The 24,277-nt window shown below is 40.8% G+C and overlaps 1 protein-coding gene across 6 annotated transcripts in view; it reads right to left on the minus strand.

Moving 5' to 3' along the window:
- The window catches only part of LOC5564403, a 297,528-nt gene that overhangs the window by 6,663 nt on the left and 266,588 nt on the right, over positions 1 to 24,277 (minus strand). For all 6 annotated transcript variants that reach the window (XM_021844308.1, XM_021844302.1, XM_021844316.1 and 3 more), the window contains 2 exons: positions 24,103 to 24,240; positions 9,926 to 10,233 (listed from right to left, as the gene is read on the minus strand). In XM_021844308.1, the coding sequence (XP_021700000.1) occupies positions 9,926 to 10,233; positions 24,103 to 24,240 (446 nt within the window). The remainder of the gene's footprint in view (positions 1 to 9,925; positions 10,234 to 24,102; positions 24,241 to 24,277) is intronic.

Raw genomic sequence — 24,277 nt, forward strand, 5'->3', positions numbered from 1 at the left:
AATGGGAGACGCACAATTGATTTCGGAATGGCACGCATGTTTTTGCACATCACTAAGTTTCCAGACTTTCCCTGGATAAAACTATACAAATTCATCGGTTTTCCATTAAAACCAAGGTGTTGATTTTACCACCACTTCCCCCACAAACGCATCTTACTTTCAAATTTCAGAAGATTCGAATGACAAACACCTTTTGTGACAAAGAGAACAAAACTGCCGAAAATACACAAGCCCCTGTTTTCGATGAGCTCTAGAATAGTTTGAAACTTCAATTGAATTTAATATTGAAAAGGGTTCAGGCGTTCAACGATTGACAGTCAGAAGCATCTAACGCATCAAAAACATTAAAATGCCATCAATGACACTCGTAGGTCTAGTTCAGATGTCCATACTAGCGCATCTGTTAGGTACATATGCCTTTTCGTCAATATAGAAATAGAAATGAGACCGGCTTTGTCCCCATCTCATTGTTGTAAGAGATCGCATGGTCGCTACATGCGGAGGGGGCAAACAACAAATCCCCAAATCCTAAATCTTGCAATTTGGAAAAGTGTTGTTTCATATTTCGCGTGTAGTATCTGTGCCTCCCTCCCAGGTTCCAATAAGCGCTCATGCAAAACAAATTAGGCATAATTAAAAAAAAAAAAATGATTTTAGGATACAGTCTTTTTTATTGATGTCTGGAGCTATGGTTTGACTATAAACATATCAGGATAAATAACGAAATTCGCAATATTGCGTAATACTAAAATGTTGGTCATTAAATCTATTTGAAGCTAAGCTCAGCTTAGAGTTCTAGGAGCGCTTCCATAGTTATTAACTGAGAATGGCACATGGCGTATGGCACGTACGAATATACACTATGACCAAGAAAGTCGAGAAAATTTACACTCCAAACAGATCCTAGATCAGCGGGATTCGAACCTACGACCCTCAGCATGATCTTGCTAAATAGCTGCACGTTCACCGCTACGCCTAGTTTCAGAACTCTGTAACTAAGTGGCCATATCGCATGGATACTAATGCTCATGGTAGAGGAAAACCAAGCTTCCGAGCCTACCTCACTGGACGACGAGGGAAGTCAAGGTTCATAAGCAAACGGTACGCGGCGGCCTATAGGCCCAATGGAAAACAGGGGAAGTTAAGTCACATCTACCTCTTCCGTAGAGGACCTTGGGCACCCGGGCACCCCGACCCGGGTGGTAAGCCCCACACTGTCGTAAGCTCTTCTGATGCCCTCTTAGCACCACTCTCCACCGAGGTCCACGTGGGATGGCCTAGCAAGCTCTCAAGACGCATCGGACTCTACCCGCTATCCCGAAGGACAACGTGGAAAGTGAAGCTACTTTCGAATGCAAAATCATCCAAGCAACCCAACCCACCGATTATCGCCCCTTGCTGCCGTCGGGACATCCCTACGTTTGGTGGGTCCCAAGGGTGGAAGGCGACTGTCTACTGGGAGTAAAATTGAAAAGCTGCCAAGCCCAGAACCAGTTTTAAGGCTTAAGCATAGCATAGCATAGCATAGACTGACTGTACATGTCAATGGTTGCTACTCCGTGATTGATCTGAACTGGTAAGAATTGCACTACGATCCAAATGAATAAGGGATGGGAGTTTCCGCTTACTCTCGAAGTGCAATTTTAGCAGATCTTATATTATTGATCAATAACGGCGCCGGCCAAGTCCTTACAGTCAGTTGGGATGGGGAAGGAATATTAGGGTGTAATGATTGCTGTTTCTAGAGACCGAGAATACCTCTGCATCTCCACAATCACCACGGGAAGGGTGTTTATTAGTGAGGGAGGAAAAGATCTGGGAGTCACCTCTGGTCGGTGATGCGATCCATGGACAAGGGGGAAATAGCTAGTTTTGTATTTTTGTCTCGAGAAGTTTTTGATAGAAGCTTTAAAAAATACGTCAACATCTATAATGTCGAACCATTCAAAAGACGTTTTTATTAATGACGAAAACTGAAAATTACATGTATTTTATTTTAAATTAAATGAAACAGAAATAATGCCGACACTTGTAGTGACGAACCATACATAGTTTGTTTGAAAATTACATATGAGTATCACTGTGCATTGTGTCTTAATATGGTAGAAGTATTAGAAAATACGTCAACATTCACAATGTCGAACAATTCAAAAGATAATTTTTAATAATGTCAAAAAGAGAAAAATATATGTATATTGAAATTGTATAAGAAAAAAGCATAATGCCGACACTTATAGTGACGAACCATACAAAGTTTGGTTTAATATTACATAAAAGTTACGCTTTCAAGAAAAAATGTGTTATCATAAGCACGAAACGAACTCACCAATTGGTAATCCATTCTCGACTGAACACAAAACAGACACTGACAGCAAAACTTCTTGGCGTCTCGAAAACAAACCGTCTGTTTGCAAGCAGTTACAGTGGGGGACCGAAATCCGTACAGGCTCAAAATCCGTACACTTCATACAAATAGTAGGCGTTTTGCAAAAAGTGGACGGATTTAGATTCATTTCTTGGGTGTACGAATTTCGATCCCGCATAGTATTTGCTACGTGCTACTGCAGTGTGCTGTTGACAATTTTATCAGAAAATTCTGCTAAATTCCCAAAATAGATGTTTTTGACAAAATTTATTACGCCTTCACCTTTGTTTGGTCGTCATTTTGTATGGTTGTTTACATTTTCGAACCAGCTACACGTCGGGGTAGCAATAAAGAGCCGCTCCCTTGGTGGGTCCAACTTCCGGGCCTGCCATCTGTAGAGCTCTGTCTTGATCGTGTTCCGAGAGCGATACCGAAATACGATCAGAAGGTACCCCCTTCAAGTGCCATCGGATCTCCGCCGCTCACTGTTAGTTCACTATGAGGATCCACCACTGGTAGGGATTTGATCCATTCGTGCTCTAATACCACTCGCAACCAAACTCCAAGCGCAAGCAGGAACTACATCACTCCAACTTTACCGGACCCAGCTAGATTTCGCCTGCAGTGGAACATGAACGGGTTCTTTAACAGATCTTCACAAGCAGCGGCTCCTTTGGATCCTAGCCCTCCAAGAAGTCAACCGGGTTACACTCGAACAGATGAATCGCTCACTCGGCGGTAGATATTTATGGAACCTTAAGCGCGCTAGCAACTGCCGCTATTCTGCCAAAGTCGATTCCATTGGCTTTCTTCAATATCGACTCCCAACTTCCAGTTGTCGGGGTCAAAGTTCAGGGAAGCACAAATATATCTGTGGCATGTGTCTACACACCATGCGGAAATATTTCTTACCTGCGGGGCGAGATAGAAAAATGTCTTCAACAACTGCCCTGCCCTAGCCTAGAATGGTCGCTGGTGATTGTGTTACAGGTCGGACTCGATTGTCCGGAGTATCGATTTTTTTTTCACTCCGGATAATCGAATCCTCCGGATAATCGAATCATAAAAAAAAATTGAAATCTTCGATAAAAGAACTTCAATATTATCTTTTTTCGTTGTTTTATCTATATGATGCGGTGGCGTAGCCAGAAATTATTTAAAAAAAAACAGTAGGGGTCTTAACAAGAAAAAAAAAATTGTTTTGATCAGCGTACTCAAAAAAACATTTTTTCAAACCCCCCTTTTCTTAAATACGTTCAAAACTGCGAAACCATTCATATTGTATATTGCAATACCAAATTATCTCAGATTTATGCATAAAAATTGAAAAACCAGAACATCATAAAACAAATTCCGGATAATCGAGTCTAAAATTCCGGATAATCGAATCCCGGATAATCGAGTCCCTGGATAATCGAGTCTCCGGATAATCGAGTCCAACCAGTATACACATTTAGAGTGTAAGCGAATGGACGAATTACCGAGCAAATCGTTTAACGGGGAACGATGTATTCGGCAGTGGATCGGTTGATCGGTTATAGATAAGTAATGTGGAAATAAATCTATACAGCCAGTCTTTGCTAAAACTCCAATCTATTAGCACCTTTATTCAAAACCTTATCACAAGTGACTATCTCCAAAACTCTGGTGTGATTTAATCGGCAAATCTAAAAATGATTTAAACCATCCTGTCTGGGGTGGAACCCGGTCAGACTCTAGGGGCAATACCCTACTAAATCTCTTCGAAGATAGTGATCTCACTATCCTAAACGATGATATATCGACTTTCTTCAACAGTCGCTATTCGACGGCAATCGATGTTACGGCTGTCACCCGGTCGGAGATCCGACGGTTCAGCTGATGCATCAATTCGGACCCACATGGCAGCGATCACCATCCTCTTCAAATCTCGTTAGCCGTGGACGCTCAGGTAACGACCAGGCGTCCTCGCTAGCTGTACGATCAAGCTGATTGGACTCTCTATAATAACAGCATCAGTGCAACACTCCGCACTCGCAACTCGAGAAGCATGGCAGAATTCACCGACATTCTCAGGCAAGCGGCAGCCGTTTCGATCCCGAAAACTGGTAGCAAGCCTGGCCCCGAAAAGCTGTTCATTGGTGGTACCCAGCGATCAAAAAAAGCTTTTCGCGCCTTGAAAAGGAAGGCACCTGATCATCCAAACCGAGATGTAATCTTTGATCAAAATCATATCGAACGCAACACTTGTCGGCAAGCCATCCGAGACGCTAAACGAGCCTGTTGGGAGGAGTTCTTGGATAGCAGCAACTCAACACAATCAACCGCTGATCTATGGGCCAAGGTCAACGCTCTCAGCGGAGAAATAGTCGTCACTCCACCCACCCTTAATATATAGCTTCGTTTTCCCAATTGCGAAACCTGGCAATCAAGCTCCAGAACCAGCAAACTATCGTCCAATTGCACTCATCTGCTGCCTTTCTAAAGTGAGGCGCTGCAGGAGCCGAAATCCTTGTATCATCATACCGACATTGTTTCACTGGACATCTCAAAGGCTTTCAACATGGTTTGGACGCCATTCTTCCTGAAAAAATTTGCCATCTGGGGCTTCACCGGTTACGTCTTTTTTCAGGCTGAACCTTCAACTTGCCCTTTTTTTTTAACCTGACTGGGGATGAACCTGCCTACGGCAGAAAATCCCTTCAATAAAAGTAATTAAATTCTTCAAGCTGCCTTGTTTTTCTTGAGATGGTGAATGGTATCATTCATATCGCTCTGTGAAAGCTGGTTGATAACCATTGTAATGCCAACCTCTGCGTCTATATGAATTCAGGTGTTCATCGTAGTGCTGCTTCCACCTTTCGATCATCTTACGTACGTCCGACAAAATGCTTCATCTTTATCCTTGCACGTTTTAGGATGCAATGACATTTGGTACAACTTCCGAGTATCTTAAGTGCATTACAACAGCTTTATTTTTTCACACTCCGATTCTTCCAGAATTAGTTCCTGGAACAATAGAATCTACTGTTTCCGTTTCTGTCCATAACAATCCACGTTATGCCGAGTACCTCGCTACAGCATTACTACTCACGTTACTTTATTCTCCCCCGTGTTGGTAGACTCACACTCAAATCTAAATCATTGAGTTCTTCCGTAAAAGCAAACTCATTTGAGATCTGCATCGCAAAACTCGTGTTTGCGATTTTGGTGCAAAATCTGCTCACGATCATGCCGTTAAAAATGATTCAATCATAAAACCCATCGGAACCACGAGCTCGCCCAACTCTACGGCGAACCCAGTATCCAGAGGGTGGCCAAAGCTGGAAGGATACGATGGGCAGGGCATGTTGCAAGAATGCCGGACAGCAACCCTGCAAAGATGGTGTTCGCTTCGGATCCGGTTGGTACAAGAAGGCGTGGAGCGCAGCGAGCTAGATGGGCGGATCAAGTGCGTATCGATTTGGCGAGCGTAGGGCAGAACCGAGGATGGAGAGATGCGGCCACGAACCGAGTATTGTGGCGTGAAATTGTTGATTCAGTGTTATCTGTTTTGATGTAAACTAAATAAATGAATGAATGCCCCATCGGAAATTCGTCAAAACTCTTTGTAATTGTTTCTAGCAGAAAAACAAAGAAAATGTGCTTCGTGTGGAAAACTGTTGAAATATAAGCCAATGAGTCAAAAGGATGAGCCAACACATGCTCAATGTTTTGACTGTTGAGTGTTGAGTTGCGTGAGTTACAACTCAAGCGTGAACAATGTCAAGCATGAGAAATGAGAATTCACTACCGTAAGGACGCCATTCACCGCTTATTATTTTGAATTATTTTGAAAAATCTGAACAAATTTTCGCAATAAAAGTTATGTGCATGTATTAGTATACCAGAATGAAATCCGTTTGATTTTATATCATATTTTATTTATAAAAAAATAAACTTAGGCTGTTTAACGTGGTAAACATGAGTTTGACAATGATTTTATTATAGCTGATCGGAAAATGCTTCTTAGTTGCCACGGTTTAATATGTTGTCATACTATAGTTAGGGGCGTTCCTATATATCGAATCATTTTGACCAACCGATTCCTTTTTGCTGTTTGTGAACGTTCACTTTGATATTTTTGCGTCATGCAACATTTTTTACCAATAGTTCAATGTATGAAGATTATCATAGTGATAAAAAAATGTTGGAAAACAGTATTTTACTTTTGGTTTTTCGTATGACTTTCTTCCGATTTTTTTTGTTTCGATATATCGAAAGAAAAAAATATCGAAAGGATTCCAAAACACAAAATTCTATATTGTTGCGTAGGTGTAAACTATTTTAATGCTTTGTAACGTTTATGATGATCATTATTCATTTCTTTTATTGGATTGAAATATAAATTCTGCCAAACCTATCAATTTGAGAAGTCACGAGCAGGAAAAAGGAACTAGTTGATGAAAACTGATTCGATATATCGGAACGTCCCTAACTATAGTACAAAAATAACAACCAGCTAATGAAAGTAAATTATATCCAACTAGTGCTGCATATAGGGCCTCATACTTAGAATGAGCGGTGAATGGCGTCCTTAACATGTATCATTGGCATACATGTGATTCGGTACCATTAAGGTACCGCGGGGCAAGTGGGTAAATGGGGTAAGTGAAAATAATCGGTATATTTAACTGAATATGTAAATTAACGTTTCAAACTCATGCGTAAACATTCGAGGCCATTGAGAACATTACGATAGGTAAGATAATTCTGAGATTTTTCAGCCATTATTGCATAATAGAGCGAAAGATTGTTAACCTGTCAATTATTACTCCGTAACAACTTGGCGGCGTGCAATCTTATTTTAATATTTTCAGAGGAAAAAAGTTGCGGAAAACAACTTTCTGTACCACTTCTAAGTTGTCCTCTCTGACAGTTTTAAACTGCAATAAAAAAAGTTTCAGAATTGATTCGACATAGAACTAAAAATAACTAAATTGAAACACCGTCAATTTTCTCATCAAGTGGGGCAAGTGAAAAGTTTCCTATTAGAGATCGAATTTGTGTTTTCTCTTTAGGTAGCTATAAGTATACAAGGTTCACAACTATCATAGAACAACAGAACGTGCTGATAATTCAAGAAACACTACTCGAAGTGTGAAAAGCTATTATCATGGCCAAATCATGGAACTTCTCTAAAAAAAGGTTGTCAAATATTACGATATTGATATATTTACTGTGGACAGCCGATTGAAAGGAAGACGTTGATTGAAAAGTTCCAATATAAGAGAACGCACGTAAATCTCGTGGAATGCCTATGCAAAGCTAGTTCCAAATATAAAAAAAATTGGATATAGGTGTATCCACATAACAAAGTTTCTAAATACTTTATTGAAGGATTCCGTTCGATTTCTCCCGAAGAGTTATCCGACATCATATCCGATTTTCTTAACAAATAACAAGCGGTGTAAATTCTACAGAGCAGAAATGCAATTGCTGTCCCATGATGTAAGAAATAACATTGGAAATGTTCCGGTTATAATTTTGTCGAATCATTTGAACAAATATAACTGAACAGAAGAAAATTCAAGTAAAAGGAATAAAATTTTCTTTGTTTACATGTTACTTATATTATAGTTCATTGCGACGCCTTAACAAATGTTAAAAGTAATAGAAATCGTGAATATAACCACAGACAAACAGACTTAACACTTAGAACAAATTTCGGTCAAAATAATAGTAACGAGGACATGTACGCCTAATGCTATAATTGCTGTGTTTGGCCGACGGGCCAACAGATGGCGGTAGTGTGTAAACGTCAAACACGAGCAAAAACGATGCGAGCGCTGCTGGCGGTGGATTGGCCACCTACCATATTTTTGAATCGATCGTTAAAAAGGTATTCCATGGACAATGGTGAGAGTGTGACGTCTGTTTGTCTGTGATATAACTGTTAGTTTTTGAATTTATTGTTCAAAACGATGCCCCACTTGTGGGGTAAGTGAAAAGTAAGGAAACGTTTTTCGAAAACTTTTTCTGTACCTTTTTCTTCAATTTTTCATAAAAATAAATTTCAGCATACTGCTTATATTTGGTGGGAGTCAAACTAAAAAATATACACGACCTCATTTGTTTTAATTTAAAGTCTCTAGGATTTGAAGAATCCCAACTATGCTAAATCCATTACCCACTTGCCCCACGGTACCTTATACAATTTTTACATTTTAACTTTTTTCCTACAAAAAACATGTTTCATCTTGCGTCTAGCGCAAAAAGTTTCAAAAAATATCGAGCGACTGATTTTTGACCGAATTTAACATGTTAAAATGCTGTTAAATGAGCGGTGAATGGCGTCCTTACGGTATCCATCGACCAACACGTCGACGATTTACGATTCTGTTTGCTGTGATGATCTTAATGTATATGCCAGTCCGGGAAATTATGTGGAAGTAAATATTTGGATCTATGTGACTATATGCTTGGGAATTTTTGGAATATGTACAGCATCAAACGAACTCTATGTTTGATGCTGTTTATTTTTTCTGAACTACCATAACAATTGACTGAAAAAAATGTTAATAGAAGAAAAGCTGTGTTCCAGGAAGGTTTTTGACAAACAATAATTTACTTAATTATGAAGCTTTGACATAAAAAACGATAAAAATATCCAATCAGCTTGAAGACTGAGCATCATAAAGGTTAATAATTTATTCCCGATACATTATTATTTTATTGGATAGTTGAGCCAACGAAGGAACGGAAACTTCAGTCATAAGTCAGGTCTGATAACAGTCAGTAACAGTTTGAAGTATTCACAGTAGAACTCAGTACGCGGCTGGCCCATTTCGCATTGAGACTTTTCGTATGATTGTTTTTGGCATGATAAACGTGTCGAGAACGACACTTTGACGAGAAATTTTATGCGAAACTCGTGCTTCTCCTAAATATGGTACAAATAATTTAAAACACTGTAGGTAATTGACATTCATTACATGTTTCATATTGTCTATCATTCAGTCACACATAGTTTTCAAAGCAATCGCCGTTTTCTGTAACAGTTGCAGTAAATCCCTATCTGTTGCTCACAGAAATGCAGAACAAATAAATGATATAATTTATAAAAGCTCAACAAACTTTCGCAAAGCTACATAGTAGAAATCTAGATAACAAGCACTACAATTAAAGCTAATCCTATTTTCATAAAGCAGTTATGCTCAATAAATACTACCAGGAAGAGGCAAAGTATGCATCAGTTTTTTTTTAATCTACCTACTATTTCAATAAAGTGATGAAGTAGACCACACCGCTAGACCAAGAAGGCCTCATTCTCTATAGATAGCAGTTTTAGGAGGATAGATAATAGCACTAGTAGTAGGTAGTAGGTAGTTCGATAGTAGTACGTATACTAATGAAAGTAGGGACACAGGGTGCAACAATGAGAAAGGGTGAGCACGTGTCAGCTGATAGATACATGTGCGAGTGATGACGACGACGACGACGACGAGATCCTACACCACACACGCAGAGAAAACTCCCATCACCCGTCAGCCGAGATCTTGCTGAGCCTCGGACCGATAGATTGCTGCCCGATAACTGTACCTGTTGGAGGCGCTGCCGCCGGTTGTCGCCGCCACCGTTGCCACGGGGGCAGAGTTGGCCAATCCACCGCCCAGTTGACTCTGCTGCAGCTGCTGTTGGCCCAACGGTTGCTGCTGGATGATGGTTTGATTAGCGCCTGCGCTTCCAAAACCACCGCCTTCAGTGTTCTGCCGATTTCGCTGCAGGATTTCGTCCGATTCCAGCAGGACACCGCTGTCCCCCAGGGTGAGCAGGTTTTCGAAATCCAGCGACTGGTCCGAGTTCATGCGGGAACTCAGCAGATAGTAGTACGTTTTATAGCGCTTCAACTGCGGATGGAAAAGTAAATGTTAATGCATTCGAGTATATAGTGCTATTTGTATTAGTGTGTATAAATAAACCAATGATTCTCAATCTAAATAGATTTAGTATATATTTAGTGTTTTTAATTATGAACCGTGGTTTACGGCCAACCAGCCGAGTGGAAGTTTAACAACTACCGAAAAGCTAAACATCACATCTAATTTGCAATTGGATTAGATTTAGTATGTTTTGAAAGACAATCATTTTGATGATAATTTAAGCTTGAATCTGTTTGGATTGATGCAAAAACTTCGAGCCCGACGAAAGGCGAGAAACCATAAGGCATAAATCCCGAATGCGGAAAATGCAACAATGTGAAATTCCAAAGGCCGAAAATGGAAAAAGGCAGACAAACCCAAAGACAGAGATTACCAGATGGAAAAAGGCACCAAAAGTCGTTCAATACCAGAATGCAGAAACATGGGAAATCATGAAGTACTAAGAGTCAGAGTAGAGCAGAAAATAAACCAGGACACATACACGAAGAGCTGAATGTTTATAACACGGCTGTAGGTACACTGAACGCTGAAATCCTGATATCATTTAAAAAAGGTTGAAATGTTGAATGGCTGAAAATTATTGAGGTTGCATGATTTGATTATTCAGATAGTCTAGTTACAGATTTTGACCCTTTCAGCCTAATGATTTCAGCCTTTAGTATGTAGCCATGCGGATTTCACGAGAACCTTGGGCTTATTTTCCATTTGATTTACACGGTGATCACTTCATTCGAGTCGGGTATTGTCACCTCGCTATACGAGACCGAGAGCTCTCACCACTCGTAGAACAGGGATAGAGTGTGACACGCGCAGCCGCGAGACAGCACCCTAAATTCAAAGAAGACGTGCACGAGTATTTTTTTTTTTTTAAATGCAACCTGGCAGTACTGACTCGCAATATTCTTTGAGCTGCGTGTATCGAGTTGTCTCATTTTCACTCTATGCGTTTCGTACACGCATGAAACATTCCACTTGAATTTATAGCATTAATATGTGACTGTCGAAACTTTTAAACACGATGAACATAATTCATCACCACCTAATGTTTTTGACTTCACCAAATATATTACGATCCACAACTATAAGTTTTTGCAAAGCACTTATTGAGCTTATCCGCTTGCAAAGCGTATCTTGCTGAAATTTGTCTAGAGTGAATTTGTGTGCTTTCACGAAAGAGATTGAAGAGATTGTGCTTTGCTTTGTCTCGCACAAACATAAATTGTCTCCTGCAGCTTGACTTCAGTTTACTCGGAAAGAATGGGAGACGCACAATCAATTTCTGAGTGGCACGCATGTATGTTTTTGGCACAGCACTGAGTTTTCAGACATTCCCTACGTAGAATAAGCCTAAGTGTTTTCCGAATTCATCGTTCCATGTAGCAAGCGAGTGTGGAGCATTGGTGCAAAAATCAGTGATCCCAAACAGGGTGACCACGGCCCACGTTACATAAGTCAACAAAAGCGAATAGGAAAAGTGCGTTAATGGATAATTTATGTAACGAGGGCCGTGCTCATCCAGTAGGGAACCACTACGCAAGTGCGTGGTTGTGCTCCGCGGAACGCTGAATTCGGAAAAATGCTTGAAAAGGGCCTATCTGCAAAACGTACACATTGAGAAATTATCTATTGAAGATTTAGTATCATTTTGATCAATCCTATTTTAGACCCATTCACTTTTTTACTAGTTTTACAATTGTGTTCAACACACATTATAGTGTATTACCTGGTCCGTAACGTTTTGAATCTCAAATAACACGAAAACTCGTGAAAATTATTGAATTCAAATATCATCGGCAGATTGGCCCTTTTACGTGTCTACATTTTACACTGGTACAAAAAGGTCACAAGTAACTGAATGAAACGGCTTATCATTTTGACATTTGTTTTTGTGGAAAATAATAGAAACACCTAATTTTTGAACGTGAGCTGATTGTAGGCAAAATTTAAGCAATGTATACGACCCCGGGGCCCAGATAGCCGTAGCGGTAAACGCGCAGTTATTCAGCAAGACCAAGCTGAGGGTCGTGGGTTCGAATCCCACCGGTCGAGGATCTTTTCAGGTTGGAAATTTTCTCGACTTCCCAGGACATAGAGTATCTTCGTACCTGCCACACGATATACGCATGCAAAAATGGTCATTGGCATAGTAAGCTCTCAGTTAATAACTGTGGAAGTGCTCATGAGAACACTAAGCTGAGAAGCAGGCTCTGTCCCAGTGGGGACGTAACGCCAGAAAGAAGAAGATACGACAAAAAAAAGTTTAAAAGGTGATTAATTTCAAAACAGTTTTAGAAAACAAGTTAAGTTACTTAGGGGCGATCCATTAATTACGTAAGGGTTTATGGGGGGAGGGGGGGTCTGCGATTTCTTACTTGCCATACAATTTATTTTTCATTTTCATACAAAAAATCTTACCATGGGGGGAGGGGGGGTTGAAAAACCCTGAAAATTGTCTTACGTAATTAATGGACAGCCCCTTATGTCGATTTGAAAAAGTAATAGAGATTTCGCTAATAGCTTTGCCAAATTAACGGGAGCAGGCCATTTGGCATAATATCCATTTGGGACAACGGTCATTGTCCATTTTGATTTGGTATAACTAGAATTAAATCCTTTTTCAAATGAGAAAATGTTATGCCAAATTATAATTATGAAAAATGGCCGTAATGCGAAAGCGCGTTATGCAAAATGACTTTATGCCGAATGACCCAGACCCCAAATTAACAGCTTTCCTAATGATTCTTGTTGCTGAAGCTATAGCGATATTCCATAGAACAACATAAAGAACATTCTCTGTAACACTGAGAAAAAACCGCAGATAAGCCCAAATGAAACATCAATGTCGACTTGTCGATGGGAGTGTTTCATTCACATTAGTCGTCTCACGTCACTCGTCCTCAGTCGACTCGCAGAATAAGCCTGACTATCTCAAGCTCCTTACAATTCTGATACTAGCGTGATCCGTGTGGCCCATTACCGGTTTTCGGATCCTCTGATGTTTCTGTGGTTCCCCGCAATATCCTGGCGCCAGAACAAGGAGGAACTAAGGCACTTGATTTTAGGGTCGATAGTATCACACGAAACCAGACAAAGCTTACCATATGCTAAGTTGTGAAATTTCCTTCGGAAGTTAGGGAGCCAGATCCTATTCTTGGCACTTTTGGTTCACTTGGGCAGTGGGTTTTTTTTGAAAGCTACAGAGCTCAGTTTTGGCCACAATATGCGTCGTACTGAAGCGCTTCTTATTGCAAGGTTTCAGATAATTCGGCCGAGAAAAACCCCCCATGCCAAAGTGAATCATGGAAGTACCCTACTTCCCTGTAGCTCAGGGCTACACACTTAGATTTTCTTTCGTTGTTCGGTAAATTTTGTTACCGAAAGCGTACTGTAAATAAATATTTAACTGATGTTTCGGTATTTCAAACGAGCTTTACCGAAAAAACGTTCACAATTAGGCGAAATCAAAGAATATTTGTTTGTTTTCACCGAAGTCGTCATTTTATTTACCGAAAAACTTGTAAACCATTTAGATTCACCGTAGCCAGTAAAAGTTTACCGTACTTCGGTACCTAGTGCTACGGTGCTGTTTATTGAAATAACTTTTTTGTCAGTGTATCATTTTTGAACCACCCCTGCAACACAATCTTGAAAATACTACATTGTCACGTCAGAAATCAGATACACTTTTTTCAGTTCTAATAAAGCTATCGCGAGCTACAGACGCGTTTTTTCGTTAATAATATACAGTCCACGAGCTATTTTTCACGCTGAGTTATCCGAACGGCCATTTTGGTCTATGTCGATCCGGATATCGATTTAGTGTTGAAGAATCGCGTTACTGCTCCCGGTTCGTGCGCGGAACGGGAAGAAAATTGATTTTCGGTGTTCGCGACCACCGGAAAAGATTGTCCTGAGTGACAAAGTGATTTGATCGCATCACGAGGTGTTGCGAAATAAGTGAATCCGGAGGGCATAGCCCGGATAGAAGATCCGGTTATCGGAGAAGATTGTCCTTAGTGACAAAGTGATTGATCGCATCACGAAGTGTTGCGAAATAAGTGAATGCGTGAATCCGGGGATAGCCCGGATAGAATATCCTATTGCCGACGAAGCTTGCTCAAGTAGCAAAAGTTATTTTGATCGTTGCTCGTAGTGTGGCGAAAAAAGTGAATCCCGGAAGCTGTGATTCCGGTCGAATAATCTGTTTCCGGAAGATTGCCGTGACCGGCGTTGGAAAAGAAAACGGCGGCCATATTGACGAGTGATTGCAAATATTACAAATGGCGTCTTCTGAGCAGTTGTAATATCGATTGAGTCGGCCATAGCGTTAGCGTTAGCGTTAGCGTTAGCGTTAGCGTAGTTACGGTATACTTCGTAGATTGGATACTAGCAACATTCATGTTTCTTTTTAATAATCTCATCCTGACTACTTTCAAGAACAAGGCAGGGGAGTATACCTTGTTCAAATCATAAACAAGAATACTAAAAGCATGAATATCGCTATTCCCGGCCACGCCCATCTTTACCGTAACTTGGGATAAGGGAAGGAAATGTTGATGTAGCACTTACTTAATGAGAGGCCACCGACTCAGCGACACCCTCATAAGTGCTACGGAGTTGGAGGTTGGGGAAGGTATATTGTCAGGATTCGCCTAGAAAGCTGGCGATAGACCATAAATATTTGTTGTTTAAGCGTTTTCAAATTAATCTTTTGAATGCCGGCAATCAAAAGAGAAAACAATAGCTTATTTATAGTATAAATAGTATTTCGCGAAATGCTTGTCGATTGTGCAGTAATATTTTTGCTCAACAACCAGTAAAAAGCAAAACCGATCCCTCTAGGGTCATCGGATTGTGTAACGATACGCGTAAAAAAAAAAAATCACGCCTATTGAAAAACTGTACTGTGCTCATTGAAAAACTGTACTGGGTGGTACTGTATTTTTAGATAATCGAAAAACGAAAGGAAGCGCGTTCGAACTAAACACCCTAGGGCACAGTCGGTTTTTCTGCTCAAAATTATACGAAAAGCAGGATCGATCCCTCCAGGGTCATCGAACAGTTAAAAAGCATCCACAACCGATTGTTAGTTGCGGTACACCCGCCCGGACAGAATGCGCAATCTGAACATAATTATCAAACTCCGAAAATAACATTTTCCGTTCAAGAAACGATCAGAAGTTCCACGACGCGAACAAAAACGATCCGGAAGGCTCACAAAAGAAAAAGTATCATACTGGATAATATCGATTGAGTCGGCCATATTGGAAATATTAAAAAGTGATGCAAAAGCAAAAATTAGTGTGAAAATATTTCGAAAACGAAAGTGGAATGCTGTTACGGTCTGCAGGTGCGAAGAAGTCGCTGTTTGCTGTTTCACCTGCTACTGCTTCGCTAACGGCAAAAGTGGTGCACACACCTACGTTAACCGTGAAAGAACAGAAGGAGCAACAGTTGATTCGAGAAGCAGATGCCAAAATGGCGGCGACTATTGATGCTCTAGTCCAGTGCTGCCTTTCAACCAAGGGCAAAATTGACCGGATTAGACAAGCGATCCAGCTGGCTGACCATGACTACGGTAAGTTTAACATCCATGCTTTGGAATTATACTTGAAAACCGTAGATACAGCGTATACGGAATATAACGATTTTCAAAATCGTATATATATGGCGGATCCATCCAAGAGAGAGGAATATGAGCCACAGTTCATCGATTTCGAGGAACTTTACGAGTTCGTCCGCATATCATTGTGCGAGATGCTTTCGAAGTATGAGAAAGATCAGCAGGCGAACGATGCTGCTTTTGCGGTCGATGCACAACAAAAATTGCAAGCTCTGAAATTATCATCGATTGAAGCCAGCAGTAGCAGTGCTGTTAATGTCCCGTCGCGAATTCCGTCCCTTTTGTTGCAGACTACTCCTCTGCCAACATTCGACGGGCGTTATGAAAATTGGTTTAAATTTAAATCAATGTTTTGCGATATAGTTGACAAATGTGTCGCAGACTCTCCTGCTACGAAGCTGCATTATTTGGACAAAGCACTGGTAGGAAAAGCGCAAGGTGCGATAGACCAGCAGACAATTAATGATAATAATTATCAAGGAGCCTGGAAGATCTTAACTGAACGATTTGAAAATCTTCCGATGGTACTGCATGGTCATGTGATGAAGCTTTTGAATCTAAAGCAAATGTCTAAGGAATCATCTCACGAATTGAAGACATTAATTGATGATTGTGAGATGCGTGTTGGCTCACTTGAATTCCACAAGCTCAAAATGGATGGCATGTCGGAAGTTATCGTCATCACGTTGTTGACCACGAAGTTGGACCCTGAAACCAGAAAGTGTTGGGAATCAACTATTGAGCATGGACAAATGCCTACCTACAAAGACACGATCGCTTTTCTACGCAAACGGAGTTACGTGCTTGAACGCTGTGAACAGATGTCTGTTGCGCTGAAGACTAGAGCAGTGAGCGAAAAATCCAAGAACCTTGTGATGACGAGCAAGACGCATTCATTGGTGGTACAGAAACCCGACGACACATGTCCAGTTTGCGAATTGAGTCATGCTGTTGAAAAGTGCGATGCGTTCAAAAAATTGAATGTCGATGGGCGTTACAATAAGGCAAAACAAATAGGCCTATGCTTCTCTTGCTTGAAAAAGGGGCATCGAACGGCGAATTGCAGGATGAATCTAGCATGTGCTTCTTGTTCTAAAAAGCATCACAGCTTAATGCATCCGGAGGAACGTAAAATCGTATCACCAAATCCATCACAAGCGCCAGCCAATAAGGAAGAAACACGCTCCACTGGACCACCATTGACGGCAGCAAAGTGTGTTATTCCGAAACAACCTCGTGAACCTTCGAAGCAAGTCCTTTTGGCGACCGCCATGGTTGGAATAATTGACGCGTGCGGTGTTGCTCATCAATGTCGTGCTCTGCTTGACTCCGGGGCAATGGCTAATTTCCTTTCGGAACGAGTAGCAGATTTGCTGTGCCTCCCAAAGAGAAGTATTGACATCCCAGTGGTCGGTGTAAACGGAATGAAGTCTAAAGTAAAGTTTCGGATCCAAGCTGCGGTAGAATCCATGGTGAATGATGTTCAGTTCACTCTGGACTACTTGATAGTGCCTCGTGTGACGAGCACTCTCCCAGCGAAGCGAATCGACGTCTCAAGTTGGCCAATTCCTAATGATCTGCAGCTGGCTGACAGTAAGTTCAACGAACCGAGCCGTATCGACATGCTCATCGGTGCGGAAGTGTTTTATGATTTGCTGCAAGCAGGTAGAATAAGAATGTCTCGTGATCTTCCCATGCTCCAAGAAAGTGTTCTTGGTTGGCTAGTAGCTGGTTCCGTAGTTGAAGAGGAGCCTGTCAGTACTGTGCGGGTTTGTCAAATTTCATCCGTTACTGAGCCTGAAGATAACTTGCAAGAGTTGCTGAAACGATTTTGGACCATCGAGGAGCAAGTGTTCGATGTTGAATCTACTCCGTCAGATGATGATTGTGAAACGCACTTCGCTGAGACCCATGCTCGTAATATGGAAGGAAGGTACGTTGTCAAGTTGCCGTTCCGAGACAATGTTAATGACCTGGGGGAGTCCCGAATGCAGGCGGAAAAACGATTCATGATGCTGGAACGAAGGTTAATCAAGAATCCGGAGATCAAGCAAATGTACGATGCATTTATCGATGAATACCTGGCGTTGGGACATGGCGTGGAAATCGACAGCAGTGATAAAAACGATTCCGAACTTGTGTATTACCTTCCTCATCATTGTGTCGTAAAACCGGACAGCTCTTCTACAAAACTCAGAGTTGTTTTTGACGCTTCGGCTAAGAGTGAATCAGGGCTTTCGTTAAACGATGTCATGAAGGTTGGACCTACGGTGCAAAGCAGTCTCTTCGACATCATTCTGCGATTCAGAACGTTCAAGTATACGTTTTCAGCAGATGTACCAAAAATGTACCGCCAAATCTTGGTACATGAACAGGACAGAAAATTCCAAAGGATCCTTTTCCGAAAATGTGAATATGAACCTCTGAGGGAGATCGAACTCAAGACGGTTACATATGGAACGGCTGCTGCACCTTTTTTGGCAACTCGATCGTTGAACCAGCTAGCTGACGATGAGAGTGAACATTTTCCAGCAGCTAGCGCGTCGGTGAAAAAATCTTTCTATATTGATGATGTTTTGACTGGAGCCAATTCGTTGGAGGAAGCTATTGCGCTTCAGAGGGATTTAATCGCTCTGCTTAGCAAGGGTGGCTTTGGGCTTCATAAATGGTGCGCCAACCATCCGAAGTTGTTAGATGAGATTCCCCTTGCAGCGCAGGAAAGACAAATGCACTTCGATGATTGTGATGCCAATGGTGTGATTAAAACACTTGGCTTATACTGGAATCCAGACGATGATCAGTTTATGTTTCGAGTCTCGCCAATGAACGAATGTTTAATGAAACCCACGAAGCGCCAGGTCCTTTCGGAGACCGCGAGAATTTTCGATCCATTGGGATTGCTTGCTCCGGCCGTGGTAATTTCAAAATTGCTTATGCAGCATCTGTGGAGAGATAAACAGGATTGGGATGAACAAATTCCAAATGAGTACCTGAAAATGTGGAATCGATTCAGAACCGAGCTTTCTGAAATCGGGTCTGAAAAAATCGACCGCCGGGTGACGATTGATCAAGCTGTCAGAATTGAACTCCATGGTTTCGCAGATGCATCTGGCACAGCATATGGTTGCTGCGTTTACATGCGAAGTGTAAGGGAAGACGGAGCTGTGGATATGAAGCTAATTTGTGGAAAATCAAGAGTAGCTCCAACAAAGGAACTTCAGCGAAATGTCAACCCGGAAGCAAAACCTGCTGAGATGACTATTCCTCGTCTTGAATTATGTGCTGCTCTGTTGTTGGCACGGCAAATGAAGGCAGTGAGTGAAGCGTTGGATATGCAGCCAAATCAGGTGATATTGTGGTCTGACTCTAGCATCGTACTTTGCTGGTTAAATCGTGTGAAGCCTGAAACGTCGGTATTTGTTCGAAATCGTGTCACGAAGATACATCAGCTTCAACCGGAGGCTACCTGGAAGCACGTTTCGTCCAAATCGAACCCTGCTGATGTGGTGTCTAGAGGCTTGTTCCCGAAGGAGTTAATGATTAATGACCTATGGTGGCATGGGCCACGTTTTCTACGATTGAACGAGTTCCACGAAGAAGCGCCAGATGCAGAGTTAGAAGATGGTGCAGAAAAGGAAGAAGATTGTGATATTGTGATGACTGTGACAGTGCTAGACAATCGTCCGTATGAAGTGATTCTAGCTAGCAGTAATTTTCGACGATTGCAACGAGTTTTTGGCTATGTTGGACGTTTCATTTTTAACTGCCAAACAAAGAACTTCAGTGAAAAACGTTTCAATCGACGATTAACATTTGATGAGTTGGACAATGGACTAAAACTGATGGTAAAATGTGTGCAACACGAAGTGTATGCTGAAGAACTTAAATGTATAGTGAAAAATAAACCAATCAAAGGAAAGCTGAGAAACTTGAATCCAGTGTTAGATGACAACATGCTGCGAGTTGGAGGTCGCATACGACACTCTGACCTTCCGAAGGATCAGAAACATCCTTACATTTTGCCAGAGAAGAATCATTTTACGGAGATTTTGATCGAGACGATTCATCGTGAACATCTTCATCTAGGATTGAACGGACTGCTAGCGGCGGTGCGTGCCAAATTTTGGCCTGTTAACGCTAAACGAACCATCCACCGAGTTTTGCGGAAGTGTGTTACATGCTTCAGAATGAAACCGAAGGTGATTGAGCAGTATATGGGTGATTTACCTAGTGCTAGGGTAACTGCTGCTCACCCATTTTCTCGCAGCGGTGTAGACTATGCGGGACCGTTTTTACTTAAACAAGGTCGTGGGAGACATCCAATTAAGGCGTACGTGTGTTTATTCGTGTGCATGAGCACAAAGGCTATTCACCTAGAATTGGTGACATCACTGACGACGGATGGGTTTATAGCCACCCTGCATAGATTTGTCGGACGACGTGGAAACGTATCCGATCTGTACTCAGATAATGGCACCAATTTTACCGGAGCATCCAAAGAGTTGATTGAGCTGAAGAACCTCTTGAAATCTCAAGCTCTGCAACAAAGAGTGAATGAATTTTGTCATCAACGAGGTACCAATTGGCATTTCATCGCTCCAAGGGCCCCTCACCAAGGAGGCCTTTGGGAATCCAACGTGAAGAGCATGAAGAATCATCTCTTTAAATCGTTGTCAGAAAGCTATTTGACCTACGAAGAAATGAATACTCTTTTGATACAGATCGAAGCAATACTAAATTCAAGACCTTTGGTTCCCATGACTGACGATCCGTTCGATTATGAAGCTCTCAGCCCCGGTCATTTCTTGATAGGTCGGGAGCTCACATCTATTGCTGAACCGAATTATGAACACCTGAAGGATGGAACATTGTCACGATACCAATTGATCCAGAAACGAAAACAATCTTTCTGGAACCGTTGGTCTAACGAGTATATCACCACTCTCCAGAAACGAAGTAAATGGTTTAAGGAACCTGTTCTTCTACGAAGCGGTCTACTTGTAATCCTGCAAGAGGATAATATGCCACCGCAGTCTTGGAGACTAGGCAGAATAATCGACACACACCCTGGAAAGGATGGCATCACAAGGGTCGTGACGGTTCGCACCAGCAACGGTACCTACCGTAGGGCCACTACGAAGATAGCGGTATTACCAATCGACGATAATGTTGGTTTGACGACGGAGAAAGCAGATTGAGGTATCCACCTCACCCGGGGGTGAATGTTTATTGAAATAACTTTTTTGTCAGTGTATCATTTTTGAACCACCCCTGCAACACAATCTTGAAAATACTACATTGTCACGTCAGAAATCAGATACACTTTTTTCAGTTCTAATAAAGCTATCGCGAGCTACAGACGCGTTTTTTCGTTAATAATATACAGTCCACGAGCTATTTTTCACGCTGAGTTATCCGAACGGCCAGGTGCTTTACTGAACAATTGGTAACTTGTGTTTTTAACCGCCATGTTTATTTGTGTAAGCAAAACTATAGGTACCGTGAGAAAAAAAGAACAGTGTCAGGCATCGTAGAATAGATCAAGGTAAATAAATCAAATTAGATTTACTACAGAATACTAAAAATAGTTATTTTTGTAGATGGAAGTTTACCCATCGAAGACAGAATCGGCGGCACCAGTTTTGTTCGCTAGAAGGAGCGAATAGCTGCAGGACTGTTGCATATAGTGGATAATCAATGGATTATTCAATTGCAGCAGAATTTGCAAATTACTTTTGATGGTAGAATCGCTAACAGTGAAATATTTATAAAAAAAAAATAAACATGTCGAAACGATCTTGAAATGACTTCGATCATTTCTTTATACATCACAATACATCGCCATTATTTATTTTTTCATTTTTGATTATCCTATCCAATTCTGACTGCCTGCAAATATGAACAATGCGTTCGGTAATTGAATGAACGTTACAAATCGTTCGTGAATAGTTACCGAACGATTTGTAATATTTTGACAGCTGTGTTTTGATTTGAATTACGGATTGTTCGGTTATTATTAAGTTTACCGGAAGCATTACCGAACGCTCAGCGGTTTTTATTTCGGTAAAACAATTACCGGAGTCCGTGATATTTTCTAAGTGTGTACAAATCTCGTTAATAAAGATAAAAAAGCTTTCTCGAACGCGAAACTCTTAAAAGGCTTTGCAAGCTAAGGAATACCCACTGCAGCACGTTTTTTTCAGTTTCAACAGTTTCAATCAATTTGACAATTTGATGCATGTTTTGTGTGTACGTATACTTCAAGTGATTCTTTCATGGATTTCCCTAGGATTCCCTCCAATATTTTCATTCAGAACTTTTACAAAAATCCAACCATTGATGTCTTTAAGGTCTAAGAATATCTCCAAAGATAACGAATAGAAGAAATCCCGCTAAGATTTAAAAAAAAATGTGGTTCGTTTTTTCAGGAATAAATTCTTTCTGAGATATCTGCATAGGTTAATTTAGTGTGGATCTACCGCGTTTGACATAATGCCATTTGGCATCAAGTCGTTTGACATAGTCATTTGGCATAATAGTTGTTTGGCATAATTTGTAAAGGAAGCTACTGCAGTGGTGTAGTACTATCTGGGACCATAAGGTGCGTCAAATCACATGTGTCTTCTGTTTTAGATGTCATGACATATCTGAGCTGTTGGGAGACAATTTTGTGATAAATATGCCATGATTTACCGAACATCATGACCCCGACAGTTATGTATGATGTGTTGGAATTTCACCACAGTGGAAAACACTACACAACAGCGGGACGAGAAAGGAATTCACGGACCGGAGCAAAAGCAAACACTTGACGATACACGAACGAATATTTATTCTCAACAAAATATAAACAATAATAAACTCAACAACACACAACATGACCATGGTGTGTCCACTTAACATAAAAGTTGTCTCGAATGCAAAGGGGTGTCGATTGAACATGCACTGAAACACATATATTCAACATGATGTAGCTCCATAATCAATAGAGCTTATATTGTATATTGTTTTCTTGAAAAATGAAACTTAGTAGTATGTGCTTTCCATAACTGGCAATGGAATGTGCGAACAGGTTTGAAAATACCCCTTCCCTTTGCTTACTGGAAAGCATTGGATCGAATTCAAGGTTTTTTTTTTCTAGAATTATGCCAAATGGCTATTATGCCAAATGACAGTTATGCCAAACGACTGTATGCCGAACGGCATTAAGCCAAATGGCATTATGCCAAACGGGGTAGACTTGTTTGGTGTACCTTCCTTGAACTTTCTTAGTATTTCTTCAACATTTTCGTGCAGAAATTCTTCAAGTTATTTCACTAAAAAAGTCCTCCAGGTATTAAGCTAGGAATTCTTCTAAATTCATATATTAAATTATTCTAAAGATTCCTTATGGGCTTCCTTTATTAACTCTTTCAGAAAGAGATTTCAGACGAAAGTCCTCAAGGATTTGAGTCAGATTTTTTCCTATGATTTCTTCAGCCATTTCTTTATCAAGGTAATTTTTGTAGGGACAGTCAAAAAATATCCAAGAGTCATTCCTATGAAAATTCTAGTGGCAGCTCTGGAGAAAAAAACGGGAACTATCTGAGGAATAATCGAAAAGATCGCTGGAGCATTTGCTGGTGCAAACGCTGAACCTTTTTTTAGTTCATTCAAAATTTATTTCAGAAATAATTTAACAAATCTTTGGAAGAGTGCTGACGAATATATTAGGAAATACGGGAGGAGTTTCTGGATCAATTCCTGGGATAATTTTTCTGGAAAATCAACGTAAAACCAGTCAGAGTCTTGTAGGTGGACCTGAAAAAAAAATCTCAACTAATTTCTCGAAAAACTATGGCAAAATCTTCCGCAAGGTTTCTTGGAAGACTGTAGGAATCTTTCGAAGATCTCCGGAAGTACCAAAAGGAGAATTCCGTAAAAACATTTTTGGAAGAATTAAGAGAGGAATTTCTCTATAAAACATTGAGAAAATCTTTGGTGGAATTTGCTAATCAATCTCTGTGTAAATAACTGTAGTTATCAGCGTTGAATACTAATGGAAATTTTGGAGGATTTCCTTTAAGGATCCCTTGATAAATCTCGGGAGAAATCCCTGAGGGAATTGCTGAATGTATCTCGGGATGACTTTCTGTAGTGTTCAATAAACCAATTGGCTCACAGAAGAATAGATTGAGAATCAGTAGTAATGGAGATAAAACAAATATACATACCTCATAGAGTAGATAAGCCTCCTTTTCTTTGTAGTTTTGCAGAGCTAGTCCCTTTGTTGGGATGGTTGACCGCTTGTGCTCGGCCAAAAGGTTCTCCAGTTTGTTGACTTGTTCTTCGTGGGACGCTAGCTGTTCTCTCTACAAAGCATAACCAATGAGAATTGACTATAGAGGC

This window comes from Aedes aegypti, chromosome 1 (genome assembly GCF_002204515.2).
Source record: "Aedes aegypti strain LVP_AGWG chromosome 1, AaegL5.0 Primary Assembly, whole genome shotgun sequence".
In the NCBI taxonomy this organism is placed as follows: domain Eukaryota; kingdom Metazoa; phylum Arthropoda; class Insecta; order Diptera; family Culicidae; genus Aedes; species Aedes aegypti.